This window comes from Passer domesticus, chromosome 15 (assembly GCF_036417665.1).
Source record: "Passer domesticus isolate bPasDom1 chromosome 15, bPasDom1.hap1, whole genome shotgun sequence".
NCBI lineage: Eukaryota > Metazoa > Chordata > Aves > Passeriformes > Passeridae > Passer > Passer domesticus.
Genome location: NC_087488.1, coordinates 4,969,708 through 4,990,000, shown reverse-complemented (window position 1 = coordinate 4,990,000; position 20,293 = coordinate 4,969,708). Strand labels below are relative to the sequence as shown.

General features: G+C 37.0%; 1 protein-coding gene across 50 annotated transcripts in view; it reads right to left on the bottom strand.

Annotated features, from left to right (window-relative positions):
- Positions 1–20,293, bottom strand: part of RBFOX1 (RNA binding fox-1 homolog 1) — a 1,139,646-nt gene that overhangs the window by 4,118 nt on the left and 1,115,235 nt on the right. For 13 of the 50 annotated variants that reach the window (XM_064390362.1, XM_064390361.1, XM_064390364.1 and 10 more), the window contains one exon: positions 11,442–11,494. The exons of the other annotated variants lie outside the window; for them this stretch is intronic. In XM_064390362.1, coding sequence (XP_064246432.1) covers positions 11,442–11,494 — 53 coding nt within the window. The remainder of the gene's footprint in view (positions 1–11,441; positions 11,495–20,293) is intronic. 50 annotated transcript variants of the gene reach the window in all.

The window sequence follows — 20,293 nt, the reverse complement described above, 5'->3', positions numbered from 1 at the left end:
GGAAAAAAAAAAAAAGGGGAAAAAAAAAGTTAAAACCAGATATTATCAGTATTAATAAAATGGTTGCAATGAAATTTTCCGTTCTAGCCAAATTCCTTACAAATAAACTCACTTTACAGATTCAAAAACAATGTCCTTTGGGAAATGTTAAGGTTACAAATGACAGTAAATGTATAATTAGCTTTATGAGACTGTTAGGAATCAGCAGCAGGCTTGGAGAGAGGCTGTGGAGCAATGGCAGGCACGTGGTGTCAGGAGCGTGCACACTCCTGCTCCTCCTGCACAACACACAGTGCCTCCCCAAAACACGGGCACAGCTGAAGCCTCTGTTTGCAGGGCCAGGCTCCTGCTACAACCAGGTAAAGCCAGCGATGGGAAAATCAGATTTTTGCCATTTTTCCCCAGATTAAATCCTTATAGCTGAAACTGCTTCAGAGCTCCTTTCCCTGTGTCCCTGGTGCTCTGCCTCACCTTGGCACACAGAGCTTTGCTGCCCAGGCTGGGGGAGCACAGGGAACACCGTCAGTGAGATGGACGTGCCAGCTAGGGACAGCTTCCACTGCAAGTCTCTAACATATTTCCCATAATCAAACCATTTTCATTTGCTCTCAGGTGTCACATAGACTAACAAAAGCAATCTTGTAATTACAGTGCTGTCTTGAATACAAGGGCTAATGTAGCAAACAAGGTTTAACAATGCCCTTGGTAGCTCTTTAAAAAAAAAGCCATTGTTTTATGTGAACAGTAACCACAGACTGGTCTCATTCTCTGTAACTACCTTATTTTTCAGATACATGTACAAACTTACTTTTTTTTTTAAAGAGGACAATTGTTCTATTTTATTATCGTGTATTTGCTCCTCCACAAGCAGAATCTGATTACTGGATTCTGAGCTAACCAGCTGAGGGAAAGCTGAGAAAGGAATGTTTCTATGGCATATGCAATCCTCCACCACCCACTACTGTGGGTCCTGGATGGGAGGTAGAGAAAAGGACCAAATTATCTGAGCTACACATTCCCACCTACCCAGAATCATCTTCAAGGAGGGAGCAGAAATTACCATAAACAATAAATCCTTAATTCTCCATCTCACTGAGCCAACATTTCCCAGATTATGAGGCATTCCTTTCATATGGAAATCCAGCAAATCACCTCCTGTGACAACTGTGCTTGCCAAAGGGTTCAGCATAGAAAAGACAAATTGAGCATCCCTGTCTTTGACTCTCTGCATAAACACAGGGCCACACACTCACAGAAGTCAAATGCTTTCTCTTTTCCAAGAATACATAACCACACATCTTGATAGAAAAAAGCAAAAAGTAGAAACCAGTTCGGTAAGAACAAACTTCTAAGTGTACAGTTGTTCATATTCAGCATTTTGAATTAGACTTTTTTCCCCTAGCAGGAGTGCAGCATTTTCAGCAAGTATAAGAGTATCTAAGTTCTTATAAAGCATTCTAAAGCCTGGATGTTTCACTTCAAAGTGCAACCATGGTAGCTGAATGCCTTCAGTTGTACTGCCCTGTTTGCTTAGCAAATCCAAATTCCTATGAAGGGATAATACATTAAAAATGAATGAATTTGAGCACCCCAAGTTCATGATCGTGGGTTCTGTATCTCACCCCACAGCTGTGTTTCCTTTAGATTTGGGTAGAAAAGTCTTCATTGCTATCAGAGGTTCCAGGGGCAGTGTGTTAGGCAACTGCTTTCCTTAAGACCTGGTCTGAACCTCAGGAAAATATGTGTAAAAGGCTTGTATAAAATACATTAGTTCCTCTTTTGCTTCCAAAGCATTGATGAGTAAGAGATTCAATTTTTACATCAATTTTACTTAAATACTTGGTATCTGAGAACACCTATCTTTAGAAATTACCCAACAAAGGAAATGGGCAATTCCCACTGGAAAAGCAAGGGAAGGAAAGTAGCTCACATCAGTCTATGTTGGGTAAAGGACTCGGTGACTCTCTGAGCTGGAAAAGCAGTTTGATTATTTCTGAGCAGGCTTGACACTGATCCCACACTCTGGAGCCTCTCTGGTGGGAAGAACTTCCATAGATGTCAGCCTTGGAACCCTCCACATTATGATGCAAACACAATTTGGGGATTTGAAATACTCAATAACAGAATCCCTTGTGTCTTTTTCACCTACAATGAAGGGAAGAAGACACTACTGCTCTATGCCAATTTTTTAAGTCTGAGAATTTAAAATATCATTATAATTTTAATTCTTCCCAGCCAAATTTCATTCCAGTAGTAAGAAAGCATCTAGGAAGAGAAAACAATTTAAACGTAGAAATATTTCCTTCATGTCCTTAGTAACATGCAAGAGGAATTGCATGTACTACTATTTTACATGCTTTAATGCCATGTTTATTACTTTTATATCAATGGGAATTGGTATATTTCCTTTGTTTTTCTCTTCTCCTGATTATCTGGTATCACTGCAATGCTGAGCAAGGGCTGTAAAACTATATCTGTAAAAAAATACATTCATTTTGGTCCAGTGGTAGGGCTGCATTTTGCCTCCATCCTACATCCCATTCCTGCAGGACCCTTGGCTGTGTCCCACTGCCTCACAAAGTCCAACAGGCCACCTAGGATGGCCCAAATGCAAGGGCCTCTTGTAAGGCAGGACCAAGCCTGAATACCCAGGGCTCGGGCTGTATTAAATTATTATTACATTTAAGACAACTACTGAAGTAACTGGCAAGTTTACAACATTGATGTAATATGCCATGCTGCTAATAATATTATTATATCAATATTCAACAGCAATCTTGACCACTGATGGGAAAATATGGATAAACATGCACATTATGCAATTTCAAAGGATGAAAATATGACTGCTTCAACCCAGTATTGACTTCTGAGTACATTTTTATTATTCTTTTTCCAAAGCAGCAATGACTTATTGTCAGTGTTTTACACTGCTTTTTTCATCCTTCTCTATAAACCATGTCTCTTCTTAAAACAAGAGTTGTAAAGAAATCCTAACGTGAGAACTGTGACCAAAGTTAATCCTTGCTCCTTAAAAAGAATGGTTTATATTTATATTATGATAATGCTAAAGTTTTTACTGTGATATTAACATAGAAATGTTACTGCAGAATTAGTGATGCTTATATTCTTTTTAAAGTAACAAACACTTGCTTTTCTTTTACAGGATATTGAAATTCCACTTAAACAAAAGTGTCCAATGTAAACACAAAATAAAATATAAAAGGAATTCTTCCAAATCTTCTGTAAAAGAAAATATATAAAATTAAACTGCACAATTTTCATTTTTGCATGCTCCAGAATACACTTGACATATGTAAGCACAAACATGGATGAAAATATTTCCAAAGGGGAAAGAACACATGCTCGGATATTATCTGGGAAAAAGATGCATTGAAATTCCTCTGTGGTGAATAGACTTTTTTTTTTTCTCCTCTGGGTGACCTCTACCTTCAGAATATGATGGTTTTATTATGATTAATAAATTTCATTTCCACAGAGGAAAGGAACAGTGTCAGCTTAAACTTAAAGCAAGTGGGTTTCTTTTTAAATGCTAATTTTTAAACACGCCCTTGCATGACACCAAATTTAGAAGCTCAGAAGGTTAGCAGAATAGATTCTGATTTCCAGGCTGAAAATAGGAAGAAGGATTTAAACTATATTGTCACACTGCAAATCAGTAAGCTGCTTCAGTCCCACACACACTGCTTCACTTACTCACTGCTCTGCCAGCCTGCTTACTTCTCGTTACAATTAGTGGCATTTAAATGCTTTGTGATAATTTTCACTGCAAATGATCATTCTAGGTAAACAACTTACTGAAATTTAGGACGTGCCAATGGTAAGGTGGTGAATAAATTAATAGTCTATGCCATTTCTGTGTATTTTACAGGGTGATAAAACAATGTATCCAAAGCAATATGCACAAATTCTCGTCTCAGAACACAGCTGATGAACAATTTTGATGCATCACTAACTAGAACAAGGTATGCTCCTCTATTTTCCACTATATCTGGGACAAGCATTCAGGACATCATGGGAAAAAATATGTTTGCCAGCATTTTGTTAACATACTGACACTGGTTCTTAAGTAACTGGACAAACAACTTCCTGGGAAATAACTGAGAAAAAACCCAGTGTAGCTGTGCTAACTTCTATAAATGTAAACCATAAGCTACCCACCAATAGATGGCATGATCTTTACTTATGCTATGCCTTAATCTCATTAATCATTTTCAACAGAGAGTTGAAAAATGCTAAAGTACTTAAAAATGCTAAAATAAAAGGACAATTTGTTGTTTATTTTTTTTTAAAGTAATTTGAAAAGGGAAATTGTGGGATTTATTTTGTTAGGGTCTTTGAAAGGGAGTATCTCTCTAAGTAACCAGTAGTAGGTGTTGTTGAAGTCTCTAAAAATTGGGGAATTCTGAGCCTCTTTGATCATAAATGCCATTTCAGGATTTTAAATTCTTTGGTAGTATGGTTGTATTTCCGTACACATATGGGACAGACAGTGGAGCTCCAGTACTGGAGACATTTAGAAGCTCCTAAATAACCTACACACCAACTAATAAGGAAAAATTCACCACATAAAATATGAATCAAGTTAACACATTTTACACAAATTTTGACTTGAGACGTATAGAAGGAGAATATTAAAGAATTTTATACACTTATTTTACTTATCAACTGCCCTCCATTTTTCCAACTCTAATATTGCTGGAGGAACTACAGAAAATTATGAACCTGCTTAAGTGGTATAAAGAGAGAAGCTGAAACTTGGTCACTACTTCAGATCAAACTGTGACCTCAGCCATATTACAAGCAAAGCCTGTATGACACTGGGAAGCTCGTCTTTCTAACTTTCCCCCAATATTAACCACTCTTTACCCACTTTAATTGCAATTGAACAATCAGGTAATAAAATTGCTTCTGGAAGGAATACAAGGAAAGCAAGGGTTTCCTGGCCTTAATACCACGTAAATACAGAGTTATTCCAATAACTAACTTGGTGCTCTTCCTCTTGGTCACAGAACTGTGACGATCCTCCCTATGCACACCAGTCACACACCACACTGCTGAGCAGTATTTTGGGCTCAATGGGTCAAACCTGTGCAGCAGGGGTAGCCCTTTAACCTAAAATTCATCCCACTGTGGCAGGATGGTGTCGGCTTGTGGTGTTCAAAGAATGTGCAAGCAACTAACTTATTTAATTTTAGATATTAACACCAAGGGACTGCAGGCATTTCAGGCACCTGAATCACCAACAGGTCTCTCTCTACCTCAGAAGACAATGGGCAAAGATGTCTTTGAAGTTTTTACTTAAGATCACGGAAACTGAAATCTGCTGATAAAAACAATTTCCAGGCATTTGCCTTGATTGGAAAGGTTAAGAATGCTAAAATTCTCCTTGTCAAGTGTTGAATGCACGCTATCAAACACTGAGGTCACTGTACAAGGGAGGACCATCACATACTTTATTCATAGCATCCTCCTCTTCCATGACCTATAATGTGCTACAGATTTGTGATGTGGAGCAGAGAAAGAATTGGGAAGTGACAGGCAGCACAATAAAGAGTGAAACTTCAAGGTGTACTGCAGGGCTGAACCCCTGTGTGCCTGCAGAGCCATCAGGGATTTCCTATCACTACAGTACTAACACATTCCTAGGTTTTCACAGAGATAAGAAACTTGACCAGGGTCTACCATGGGTAGAGGGCAATAATGAAAGGTGTTCATGAAAGGATGTTCATAAATATGTCATTGATGAAATATTAAAAGCACTGTTTACTTTTTCCTGCAAGTTGCTGAAAGGAGAAAGTAGAGAAGCCTATGCAGACTTTGCTGTAGAGATGAATTTCCAATTCTTGGCTGTTTACTTATGTATGTCACATCTCAGTTTGGCCAGTTAATTTCCTTGCTAATTGACAGGCATGTTTTGCAGAAGTTTCACTGATGCTCAGATGTGGTTTTAATTTTGCTACTGTTTGTTAGCCTGTATCTTTTAAAATCTGTGAGATGTTTTCAGCCAGCTAAAGCTCAGCTGCCATCTTCTAAAGCATTTAAATGAACATGACTGATACTGGTTAATTTGCAGAAACATAGAAAGGTAACAAACAGCAGCACAGGTGACTCTTCCCTGAGCTGATGCTGGATAACTGCAAACTGCAGCAATCCCAGGCACAAATCTCAGCTTAACAACTCTCATTCAGTTTCAGTCTTGCTGTGTGGATTCACACCAGGGTGGGAATTGAAGCTGATGCCTAGTCAAAAGTCAAACAGAATTCTATACACCACCGCCTTTCTGTGTAGCTTCTATCCAAGAAACTGAGATTTTGTATAAACTTCATTAAAAAAAGCCACTGGGGAACCTGAGGCTTGCCATCAGGTGACACCAACTCTACTCCAATTAAAACAAAGCATTTCTTAGGTCTGTAAAACATTTTCTTATTACAATTGCTGTTATATTTAGGGGCAATAAAGCTTGAAGAAATTCTTACCTAGTGCAATAATAAATATACTGGGTACATAATTTATAAAATTTTAAAGCAGTCTTTTGTGATCACATATAAAGTTCTGCAACCATAGCGTTGTTTTATGTTTATTTGCAATATGATAATCTCAAGATATTAAAACTGAATCCTTGCTCATTTAATGGAATTGTATACAGGCATCCATACATGCACACACACAAATCATCTTTCATGTACTCTATTTTTACCCTACATGAGAAAAACCAATCTAATTGCTTCATAAAAAAACCAGCCCAGGAGATGCACACGTGCCTATAGGCACTTGTTGAGGACAAACACAGATTATTCACTATTTCTGTTATCAAAGGAGCTTCACATTGCAAATCCTCCATTTACAAATCACAGGACCTCAGCTTTCCTTAATCTTGTCGTGTTGTCACATTTGAGCAGCCATGCGAACTGACCTAGAACCGCGAGCACCGGGCAGGCAAGCTGTCACACAGATAATGACAGCCACGCCAGCCAGGGCTCCCATGGCTGACAAAAAGGAATTAATCAAACCTCATGAAAGGAGAACAGAGGATAATCAAAGTGTTTACTGATTTTTATCAACTGGTCCAATAGCTGAACATCTTCAGCACGCAACTACCCAGAGCAGTAAAGGCTGTGACAAATGGAATTCCATATAAGCAACTATTTATAGCAGCAGTAAATGCAAGTTTAAACTGCCAACATAAAGGACACTTGAATTTATAGAAGAAGTTTAATTTTGTGCATTAGTGCAACATTTCCTAGTCTTTCCAGAGCAAAACCTTCAGTATCAGCTATTTTTCACAGTGGACGGCAGTACAGCCTAAAATAAATACTAGCACAAAGACCATACAGACGCTCCTTCATCTTTATTTTTTATTTGATTAGCAGAAGAGCATAGCATAATAATAAAAGCATCTCATAGAAAATGGTTATTTTCCCAAACTGCTTCATGAAATGAAGTCAAACCCATTGGCAGCAATAGTAAAAGGGAAGAACCTCTCTCAACTGAGCATATGTCTTCAAACAGTAATTCTAACAGGCTGAAGGAAACACCTCTAAAGCTGCATTCTTTCAAAGAGTTTGGATTGGACTCTTTCAAATTCCTTTGTAAGAGTATGATCTGACCAATATTTCCTAGCACACACATGAACAGGTCAATGAGATGTAGGCAAATTTGTCTGGAAAAATTTTGACCAGCTGCAATTCTTTATGTACCTACCCTGGCAGAGGTAGGTTTGCCACAACAGGCACTGCAGCCATTCTGAGCACTTCATCAAATATTAACCTATTTTAAATTAGTATCTCCATATTTGATATTGTTCAATGAATTAAATTTGTGGCAGTGTTACTGCTGACAGGTTAATGATAGTATACAGGGAAATTGCAATGACTGGAGCAATTGCATTTGTTACAAATGGCCAATATTCTCTTCAAATATTTCAATAGCACAAACCCCATGGTTTGCTTATTGAAACTGCTTGCTTTTATTCAACATCTTTCCTGGAGTTATGAAGTTAAACCTTTCAAAATGTTTAATCTATTTTGGAGATTGTATCTTTCTCCAAATGGAGGTCAATAACTTAATTTATGATTGTCAACTTCTAAAGCTTTATAAAGCATTTCTTTTGCTTGCATGCAGACACACACACAGAATCCTTCCTCCTGGGACTGATTCTGCTCAAAAATGTAAATAAATACAGTCACAATTGGACAGGTGTTATATCCACTTCCACCATACTTCATTCCAAATTCAGCTTTATATATACCCTTGCCTTTCTCTCTGTTATTTCAAAATCATAAACTGCAAATACACTTGGGAGAAAAATAATACCAAGCAAGCATCAGCACTGGATTTTTTTTGCTTCGATATAAAGGCTGGATAATAGTTAAAAACTGGAAGAAGAGAGAGAGATAATATAAATATAAAATAATAACCCTGTCCCATTTTTACACAAAAAATATAAAATGTCATTTGCAGGTACATCTGAGAATGCACTTGCAAAAGATACTAAAATTACTTTTTCTTTCCAAACTATGAATTTTGATGTTACAAAACCTAAAAGAGAAAAAAATAATAGATTGAGTACTGATTTGAAAAATTCACTAAGAATGCTAAAGCTGCAAAATGAACAATGTTCTGCAACCAACATGTAAATAAGCCACAGGTTTATTCTAGGTCTCATTCTAATTTATCCAGAGACTGAAAGGGCAGCTGCCCACTGCCCTCATCAGACAAGAACCCCAGGATTAATTCTCTCCTAGTGCAACTATAGCCAAGAATTTGCAAAGGAAGGTCCTCAGAGATCCTTGTTAAAATTCCATCATCAAACCAAGAGGAGTTTCTTATAGTTTCCCTGTCTCTGTTCTAGTTCAGATCTGCTTGCAAACCCTTTAATCATGTCTGCCAGAGAAGATCTATCCCAGAAGTGCAGAACTTCTCTTCTGAACAGTAATTATTTTTAGCCTCAGAATGCACTGGATGCAATGAAGAGTGAAATGCTTTTAAATTTCCCATGGAAGGATCCCTCTGTCAGATAGCTGAGGAGGTTTCCCTTCTGTAATGTGCATTCAAGAACAGAGATACACAAATAGAAATGTGTCTATGGACACAAATCACTTATTAACACATTTATCTACTCAAGATTACTTTATTCCCAAATAAATAAAAAAGACACCATGTGGCTGAGGGCTAAGTATCCTCTGGCAGGAATGATGAAGGATTGAGAAGAAAAGAGTGAATATTACCAGCAGAACCACCCAAGACCTCCCATTTCCAATTGATGATCAAATTCCAACCAAAGCTTTACTTGTTATATATTACTATTTGAAATCCACAAACACACCCATCCTTTACAGGGAGGCAATACAAACATACAAATACTCACATTTCAAACATTGAGCATGTTTATAAGTATCTTCACTTGATATCAACTTTACAAACACAGTAGAATTACTGTCATTGAGCTTAGGAGCACTAAAAAAGCAGTAGAAAATCATACTGCAGGTGTTTTGCATGCATCTGAAAAACCACATGAACGTTAGTTTGGGTTCTCAAAGTATCTCTATGTTTGCTCCATGTATTAAAACATAAAACATCAGATAATAAAAATAGTTGGAATCCAACTAACAAATCCAAAAGACCAAATTCAACTTTAGCAATTTGACTCACAGGAATATGGGCTAGAGAATTACATTTTTATGAAGCCAAAAGCCATTTGAATTCTATTACTGAATTAGGTATATACGAAACAGCAGGTACAGGCTTTCATCACCTTCCTCCTTCATACTTAGTGCAAAAAAAGTCACCTATAGTCACCTGTGATTAAGGTATTTATCATATGCTAAAAATCATGCCTAGCAAAAATACCTCTTTGTTGAATCAATTCAACATAGGTAATAACTGGTAAACTGAAAAGTTTTAATAAATACACACAGAGATTAATTTCCTTTTGTGTAAAGTTCACTGAAGGTATTGATAAATGAAATTTACATTGTTGATTGTAATTCTAAAAAAGTCATATATGGAATATCTGTAATAAAGTCTTAGGCACTTAAATTGCGCCTGAATGGAGAGAGAAAAAATTCTTTACTAGAACAAGAATTATTGCTTAGAAGGGTTCACTTTGCAAAACTGGGCCCACAAACCGCATATCTAATTCAAGAATTCCAAGTTTAAAAATTGCTAAAATAAATATTCTTACTTAGCAAAGCTTAGATTTACAAATCAGCAGCCTCCCTACCACAGCTCACTTCAATGAAGAGCTGAGCAGGAAGCTCAAGTGAAATAACCAAAGCCAAAATCCAAGTTGAGTGATATGAAGAATGTGACAAATGTTGGCTTCTCAAAATGTATTTACTTCATAATTTATAGGACTTGGAAAAATCTATGTTAAATCAGGTTTTACTACAGAAGAACTTTTCAGATTACCACCAAAAATGCTACAGCTAGCATAGAGATTACAACAATTTTAGCATATTTTGAGTTTATCTATGGTCATCTTTTCCATAAATAAATGTTCTCTATTTGTTTCTATATAAATCATCACTGCATAAACAGAAATCTTGTCACCTTTCATTTATTTCTGCTAATATAAAACTCTATCAGCAAACACTTCTCAATACCAACACTTGATTTCACACTGTATACCCTTTCATCCTTCAATATGAGAAGTTCTATGAACTTGATTTTTTGCACAACATGATTGACAGAATAAGTTCCGGCACCATTACTATTTATTTTAGCCTTTTGATTTCTTATGTAGCAACATAACACCATCCTTACCTGAATTAAGACTAAGCTTGTTCAAACTCTATTGCTTAAAAGAGAGAAAACCTCTTGACACATTTAATATATTTATAAAATATAAATAAAACCTTCCAAAAACATTTTTCATTCTTCTGTACCCATGGCTTACAACATGATAGCATATGGAGACTTTTTACTTACTAGAGAGCGAGCCTCTGAAGGCACAGACCCCCTCTCCCACTATCTTATCCATAGGATAGACTTTGTGAGTGCTTTAGGGTCTGCAATACCCTTGTGGGAATCATTTGCCCCCAATGAGTTGAAAAGAAAATTGTTACATCTATAGCACTTACAATGTCCTGCACACATCTAAGCCTTGGCTCTTCCCATCAGTTCTCTTTGGTTTGACTTTTGAAAGTCACAGTCCTGAAGCTTTTATCAGAAGGCTTAACATATCCTTACACACTAGGCCATACCATACTTAAACTGCAAACAAAACACCAAAGTCAGCAAAATAACCTAATGGCTTTTATATGGCAGAACCTATAGGCTGAAGCTATAAAATCATTAAACTATTCCCAAGATTTATACACTACGGACTTTCCTATGCTTTGTCTTACGATTAAATGCAGCATGTGAAAAAGGATATTGAGACCTGGATGGATGCATCAAGAAGTATCAATGATTGTTACCTGCAGAGGTGTTACAAGAAATTTCATCTGCTGCAACGAAGACGAATTGATTTCTGCAAGAGAAGATAAAATTCACAATACTGCTTGCTGACTGGGAAATGTGCTAGCTGCCAATTGACTTGATGTTTACAGATGGGGTAGGGGAAGGGTGCTTAATTTTAATGAATGTAGCAAGAAAAAGTGTTGAGTACTATAGAGTTTATAAGGATCATGAGGTAGACATGCTGGGATCTTTTAAATGAAATAATGGTGACATTTGAATATGGACTATGTACAAACTCTTGCATTGGAAGCTTCATGTTTAGTGTTACAGATATGTCAATATGAATAATCTAATAATGTCTAATAAAAATAAAACAATATATTGATATTAAAGGGCACTACTGCAAAATATGTAAAAAGCGCTTTTGAAAAAAAAATTAAATTGCAATTTACTTTGTGCATCTGAAAGGAGGATATTGAAATTAAAATATTTTGCTTTTTCTATGTCTAATATGACTGCAATCAGAAAATGAATTTTTCTGCTATTTTTTTAAAATGACATAGTATATTCTCATATACTGTCATCCAAATACATAGAAAAGTCTTTTGCAGAATCTTAGGAGAATAAGCTAGAGATATGAGTAATTTAATATAAACCTTCTCTTGCAAAATTCTTTTTTAAACCAGGTAACATAAAAAGAGAAACACTAAATGCACTACTATTTCAAAATGCAGAAAACTTCATTATGGCACAAATCCCGATTTGTCCTTTCTGAAATCTAGGCAACCAGGATTTGGGTTAGTGGAAACCACGTTTAAGGATTAACATCCAACGATTCCTCTATAAGCACATACACAGCTGCCTCGGGGTAATTTTGTGTTGTGCAGGGTTAATGAACCCGGGGGCAGAGTTAGCACTCGGGTGTGGTTTCCTCCCAGCTGCACACAGCCCCTGCACTGCCAGGCACAGCAAAAACCCGACACTGAGCTTTGCACAGCCCCAATGCCAGCCTAACAACCAGCAGCCAAAGGATGCAGGCTAGGGACTGCCTGGGAAAACAGCTCTGCAAGCTTTAAGTGCTGAGGATCCTACTGAAAACCATGCAGGAGCAAACGTCCCTCGGGGGCAACAAAACCTGGAGGAGTTAAGCCCTAAGGGAACAAAATCCATTTCTATTACTTCACCTCTGATGTATCAAGAGATTTGAAATTCTCATTTAGAAATCTGTGAACCTTGTTACTTAAAGGTTCACATTTTAAGGGGGGGAATGTGAAATAAATAAATCCAAAAAAAAATAAGGAATCTGCAATCTGTACAGCAGGGACAGGATTGCATAGGTCCAAAAGGAGATCATTGCCTCTGCCCTAGCAGAAATACTGACACTGTCTGTTAGAGTGAGCTGAGTGGTCAAATTGCACATTCTTGCATTTTCAACTGTTCATTAAGTTCAATTGATAGCTTTGCTGTTATTTTGTCATCTGCAACAATTTCAGGAGCTAATGAGATTTACCTAACAAGTAATGCTAAATAGATTAATTAAAAAAAACAAAGGGTGATACATTTTACATTATAAATACAGAGCTACTCTGTATATCATAGGTAGCATAATTTATCACTGTATTTACTGCTACCATCTCTGTGATAACTATAGACAGGAAAAGTTAGATGCTTGCCTAAAAGAGCCAGTAGCAATGCAGATTTACCAGCTACTGTTTTACAGAAAATCCTTCTGACTCATTTCTATGTTGTTAAACTGCCCTCTCATCTAAATGAAATGATCACTTTTCCTTAAAAATTGCCTCTAAAGTGGTCAGAAGCTCCTTTGTTCCTCTCTGTTCAGAACAGTAGAACATTTAGCCACAGAGTCTCTATTTTCAGATGTTAAAATACAGAATTACCTGCAAGGGTAATATGCTGGGTTAGTACCTCCAGGAAGACCCTAGAACACTAGTGCAATTTGTCCTTTGGAATGAAAAATATTATTGAAACTGTTCTGAAATCTTACCCTTTTTTTTTTTTTTAACCAAGTCTTTACTAATTACTGGAAAAAAGAACTAATTAAAAACTTAAATAAACACAAAGTGATACCTATTTAAAAAAACCGACTACTATAAAGATCTTTCTTTCTATGAAGCAGTATAACAAGAGATCTTTATAGTAATCGTTTTTTTTAAATAGGTATCACTTTGTCTTTATTTAATTTTTTAATTAGTTCTTCATAGAAAGAAGCTATTCTGCTTTGTTAAAATTAATTTCACAACTGCACAATTAACTTTTAAAAGTATGAAGTTACATATTGGTCAGCATAGCAACTGTGAGAATGAAAAGACTAGAGGCTGGAGTCCAACAAGCAGTTCAATATTTTATAACTAATTACATGGTTTTTGTAGCAATTCCTAGAAATTCTTAAGCACTTTGATGGCTCCAATGTTCTTACAGTGGCAGGATTTATTTAGCTAAATTCCACACTGTTGTTTGCATAGACCCAAAGGGGAAACTGCTCATCAGAGACATCACAGATGTCACAGCTGATGGCTACAGCAAGGGTTAATCCTTTGTGTGGGCAACCCCAGAGCCTGCAAAAGGAGTCTTTAGGAGAGAAGCTGGCTCTGTGGGGCTCCAGATCCCTTCTGTCCTAAAGCAGCTGGGGAGCAGAGGGGGCAAAGGACAGCTCACCTTGCCCAGTCCTCTGCGAACGCACAGTGCTCCCTTTAAAGAGCAATTCTCTGCACTAACTCTGTCGAGCATACAGGGCTTGAAAATCTCACAAGGAAGATATGATGAAAATTCATGATGTGTTTTAGGCTGGTTTAGTGTTCCTCATCACTGCTACACTTTAAATGATTCAAAAAGGTGCAGGACTTGTAAGCGGACCCAACTTTATTATACAATAAGCCCCGCTCAATTAAGATACAGAATCACTTCCATAATTTAATTTGTGTATTAACAGTGAAAGTATAGAACCAAATTTTTACTGTTCACTGGTTAATACTTCAGATATAAAAGAACACCAATTTAAATAAAAGAAACTTTTTTAAAATAAAATTTTAAAAGTTGTTACTGGCTGTGAGATAGGAAAAAAAACCAAAACAACCAAACCTGAAAGGATCACATGGCAAATATATTGACCTGAATGTACAGTTGGATATATCCAACCTGCCAGATCCTCACACCCTGGGCTAAGTGCAATGCTTTTAAGTGCAGAGTGGCACCTTTTGGCAGTCTGAGCTCTCTGATGTGTCCCAGAGAGTGTGGGTCAGGAAAATGTGCTGCTAGGACTCCAAATGGCTGGGTTCCCTCCGAGCAGCTACTTCCCAAGGGCATACTCTGCATACTACTGCTTCTCTCAAGCCCATATATCAATTTTTATCTCTTCTAGCAAATTGAAAACTAACTCATTTTTTACCAGTATGGTAATAAAGATGGTTTTATATTTAAAAAAAAATGTTTAAACATTTGATATATGTCCTGAATTCGAACAAGAACAGAAGGGGAAGAAAACAGAAGTACTATTAAGTGATTTAGATGTGCTTTCTTCCTTTGGGGTAGTTATTGAACCTGCATCACACCATCTTCAAAGGTTTGAATATGTTGTAATTTCCTCTGCTCCATTCCCTGCAGTCCCTTTGGCAGTAACAAACGTGTGCCTCCAGGGCCCCACATCTGACAAAAACCTCTCTCTTTTGGCATCTGCTCTTTCTATCCAGCAGACCTTTTCCATTTCCAATACATTACATACTTTCTTTCTCTCTTCTTGAAACTCTTTGGTGAAAACATGCCATACTATAGAATATAGATCTTATATATATTGAGGGATTTAAATTCTTTAATCACTGAAGCCTGAGCCTTGTCCTTTCTATGGCTGTCTAATACACACAAGTACTTCTGTGAAGAAACACCTGGCCCATAAGTGATCTGCCCACTTTACTATTGGAAAATTCAGAACCTGGAAGTGGAAGACAGAGATTCAGAGAATGGGTCTCAGACACTTTTTTTAATGACTATCATGAAACACAATTCCAACCTAAGCTCAGAATAAACAGCTACCCTGAGGGCTTCCTCTAAAAGTTTCCATGGAATCATCCCACCCTGGGGAAGGAAGAGCTCCTCTGTGTCTGCACGAGTCCCCACTCCTCCAAATGCCGCAGCCAAACAAAAAAAAAAAACCAAAACAAAACAAAAGAACAAAAAACAACCACCCCCTTTCTCTCCTGTAGTCACTGGCCCTGCTGCTCCTCAGGTGTACAGAGCTCCCAGGTGTTTGGGAATTTATAAACTCAGGTCATTAGGGATCAAACACCTATGCAGGACACGGGGCCAGTGAGTGTTCTGTGTGCTCTGTTCTCCTCTCCCTAAAATGCTGGGTGGCACTCAGACTTCTCACCACTGTTTCACACAGAATATGACTAAGAACAAAATTTTGGCACACACCTAATTTCACCCATGACTCCCAGAAGTTTCCAATCCCTCCTCCTCAGCAGCACAGAGCTTCCTTAAAATGGAATACTAGAGGTCAAAGGGGATTTTAAGAAATTAATCACACTGATGCTAGGAAATTTGAAACGTAAAAGAAATTACAATCCACTAACATACAATGATTATTCTTCATAGACCTGAATTCCTGGGCTTTGCTGACAAACTTCATAAAACTAGACAGAAATAATTTTGTCTAACATGGAAGTTCAGACCCCCACCCAAAAATACAGCAACTGCTGAAAACAGTGCAGAGCCCCAGAACATGAAAATTTAGGATGAAGGCAAACACAACATTGGACAGAAGCTACTGTGGGAAGGTTTAAATTATATTTAATCAGTTGACTTTTTCTGGTAGGACTGCCATGGGATTGACAAACAAAGCCATTATTTAGAACTCAGATATGGTTGATGCTTTGTGTGAGGAGATGAGAATCTTGACTCCATGTTTCAGAAGGCTGATTTATTATATTATGACATATATTATATTAAAATTATATACTAAAACTCTGCTAAAAGAATAGAGAGAAAAGGATTCATCAAAAGGCTAGAAAGAACAGGAATGGAATGATAACAAAGGCTCATGACTCTCAGAGTCCAAGCCAGCTGACTGTAATTGGCCATTAATTAGAAACAACCAACGTGCACCAATCACAGATGCACCTGTTGGTAAACAATGTCCAGACCACATTCCACAGCCATCAGATAGTTATTGTTTACTTTTCTTTTCTGAGGCTTCTCAGCTAGAATAGGAGAAAAATCCTAGCAAAGGATTTTCATAAAATATCTAAGGGGCTACACTCAAAGATCAGAATCTCAGCTGGTAAAATTGCTGCAGCTTAACCAAAAGCACTGACTTCCCTTCCTGGAGCTGCTCCAGATCACATTCCCCAAGGACCCCGTGCAGCAAGGGTTTTTCCCAGCAGTTATATGTGGTACATCTGTATATTTCTCCATTATATTATTAAAGCTATTATAGATTTCCTTCGTGCTTTAAACACTAAGACATTGCTGCTCTTATGAGGACCCTGATGTTGCAGGCTTTTTCACTGTGAATTTCAATAAAGCTGACTGCTGGCTCTTTGAATGGTTTCTGCAATATTCAAGGATGGACAAAGTTCCCCTTTATAATAATTTTATTAAGTCCTTCCCAACTCTCTCCTGCTGGTGTCCTAAATTTAAATATCAAGGCTATCAAAGAATTTAAACTTTTTAATATTAGCATAATAACTATAATTAGAAGGTTGATTTTGCTATTATCATGCTTTATATTCCCATTACTGTAAGATCAAAGTACATTACTGTACCCATAGCATTTGAATCACAACACAAAGACAACTAAACAACTTCACAGCCATACCTATATGATATATTAAATTGAATAAGAATAAAACTATAAATAATTCATGCAGTACCAAGCTTCAACAACACTAAGAGTAACTTGTTTGACCTGATGTGCATTAGGAAGGTTATTAGACTAATTTCTTCAATGTTAGGTTCTTTTTCTATAGAATTTCTTGTTCAGCCTAACCAATGATGATGCCAAGAGAGGAAGATGTGGATATTTGGCTTTCACTGAGGTCCCCTGCTTTCCTCATCACAAGATAATGCTCTCCTACATCCATCATTCCTGACCATTTCTTTCCTGAAATTTTGAGGCAGGCCTGGGAAGCAGATAGAGGAAAACCCTGACTCAAAAGAAACAAATGCAGCTATTTCTATAACTACTGCTGCATAGAAAACACTACAGCTCATCCTCGCCCATCTGCCTGGGCTCAGCTGCCACTGCAGAAGGTGCTGTGTCCCCCTCACCTCCCCAGGTCCCTCCTGTGTCCCAGGGGTCTGAAATGGCCCTACAGCCCTGATCCAGGCAGCTCAGCCCAGCCCTTCATTGCCCTGCCACATTCACCGCCTCTGCTTTGCTCTCATCTGCCTCCTCTTTGTGCTCAGTACAGGACATTTCTGTGTGCTTTAGCCAGTGACAGGATGTCTCTACCAAAATTCAGAGTGACAAAGACAGCAGGAGAGAGAAAAGAAACAAAATCTCTCATTAAGTTTTGTCCTGCTACCAATCACACAATTTCTTGATCAGAAATAATTTCTTTTAATACCAAAAAGTACTTTTGCAATTGCAAAAAACATGCCTCCAAGAAAAGAAGAAAAAACAACCCCCAGCTCTTCTGGACATCAATGGAAATGTGCATCCCAAAGCCCAGTGATATGCCTGCATTATTTCATTTACTCAGAGACCAAAAAAACCAACAAAACAACAAAAAAAACCAACCAACCAACCCAAAAATCTAAAGGGATTAAAAACCTAAAGGGAAAAATGGTCAACAGAAGGTGCTTTCTCATAATTTGTAATATTATCTCAGGCTTTCCCCAGCAGATGGGCAGGCATTTTTATTTTAGCCCTGATGTTGAACTAGCTAAACAACCCAGTCAAATTCTAAAAGAGAGAGACTCCTTTTAGCACAGTCCAGTAGTGATGCTGTAAAGCAGATTGGAGGAATGTCCACTCTGCACTCAGGGTGGGTACAATGATTCTGCCATGGCAGTGTCTTGGATACAAACACCCCCTCCTCTGTCCTTCCATTAGCCCTCAAAGTCAGTGTAAAGAAAATTTCTAGCAAATAGATGTAACCTTCCAACTTAGTACTGTTGTTGAAAAAGAAAAAGTTTATTTTTAATATATTGCCACAATGTGGACAATATCTTGCATCACAACCAGTGGGAAAATCTGTAGATCTCTCACATTTCATATTTTAGATCTACAAATTTTATTTCCTGATTTTTTTATTTATTATTTTAATCAGAGCTATATGAATAGACCTGGGTCTAACTCATATCACCTGCTGCATCAGTGGAATTTTTTGATGCATGATCATTCAATATATTATACCTAGTATGAAATTATTTGTTATTTATAATGCAATATACATAATCTAAAGATGAATATTCAACTGCAAAAGGAACACATGATTTTTAAGTAAATCTGGACATTTTAAAGTAAAACCTAAACCTAACAGGTGAAATTCTGAATACCACACAAATCTGTATCAGAATTCATAGTGATCTCAGTGGCAAAAGTGCTTTAAAATTATTGGCCTTTTAGTGTGATTAACACAGTCTAGGCACTTAAATGAAACACTTGAGGAAGTAGTGCAGTAATTCTATTTCAGAAGTGCTCCATGTCAGCAACATAAATTGATGTCATTATGATCCAGGACCGCTAAATTAAGGCTATATTTGAAGTGTTAATATTTATATTTGAAAATTTTGTTTATTCTTGTATTTTGGATATATCGTTTATTCCCTTTAGGGCAAAGAGCATTTTCAAGTCAGCCTTGTGTAAAGAATCAGTATTTTATTCACTAAAATACATTCAAATATCCATTTATTTAATTGGGGGATTTGATCTTTTTGTATATCACGGCATCCTTAAAATAATGCCTCAAAAACACACTTTATATTTGTTTCTGATTTCATACCAATTATTATGGTTTACTAGTAGCCACCATTTTATGCACTATAAGTTTCCTAACATACAGAGGTATAATTATAAACTTCAGCAATTATAAATAACAATGCTTTCCCTTAACATTGTATTAAGTTTGGAATGACTATACAAATTAACTGACAGCATAATTTTTTTTTCATATTTTAATAACTAAAATACCACATACATGAAAACTTTGCCAGGATTTTTTAAGAATTCATTCAAGAAAAACAAAATGAACTTTAGAAGCTGGTACATGTTTGGTTTACACAAATCCTTACTTTTCTTTTTTTTTTTTTAATGCATGTATATTAAACACCCTACAGCAATTTCCACAAAAAAAATTTCTTTAGGATATATGGATAAACATTCTATTCCCACTCCTGCAGTATTCTTACAATCTGATGTTTGCCTCAGGTGGGCTCCTAGAGTATCAGCAGCTTAACAAGCTCAAAGGAATTTCAAGAAAAAAATCTATTTAAATACCTAATCAAATGTTTTAGGCTCCTCAGAGGTGTGAAACACTACAGTAAAAACATGCAAGAGTGTAAATTGCCTCTTTCTTGATTAATTTCATCAACATTGTAATTTAAAGTTTGTTCTTCTAATACTTCATCACCTTGCCAGAGCACACTGCAAATTACACTAATCCATACAGACTATATCCATGGCATCCCAGTTTTATTAATAACATTTCATTCCTTTATCTTCTGTCTTCCTCTTGCACAGCGCTCTTAATTCCTCCTTGGTTTTAAAGCACTCAGGTTGACAACACTTAGAGCTCGTTCTAATCTGCCTCTTTGTGGTCTATCAAGCCAATGATCTGAGAACTGAGGAGTGTGTAATTAGCCACTGACATGTCCAAAGGAACTGTTATGGTCTATCATGTCACAGGCA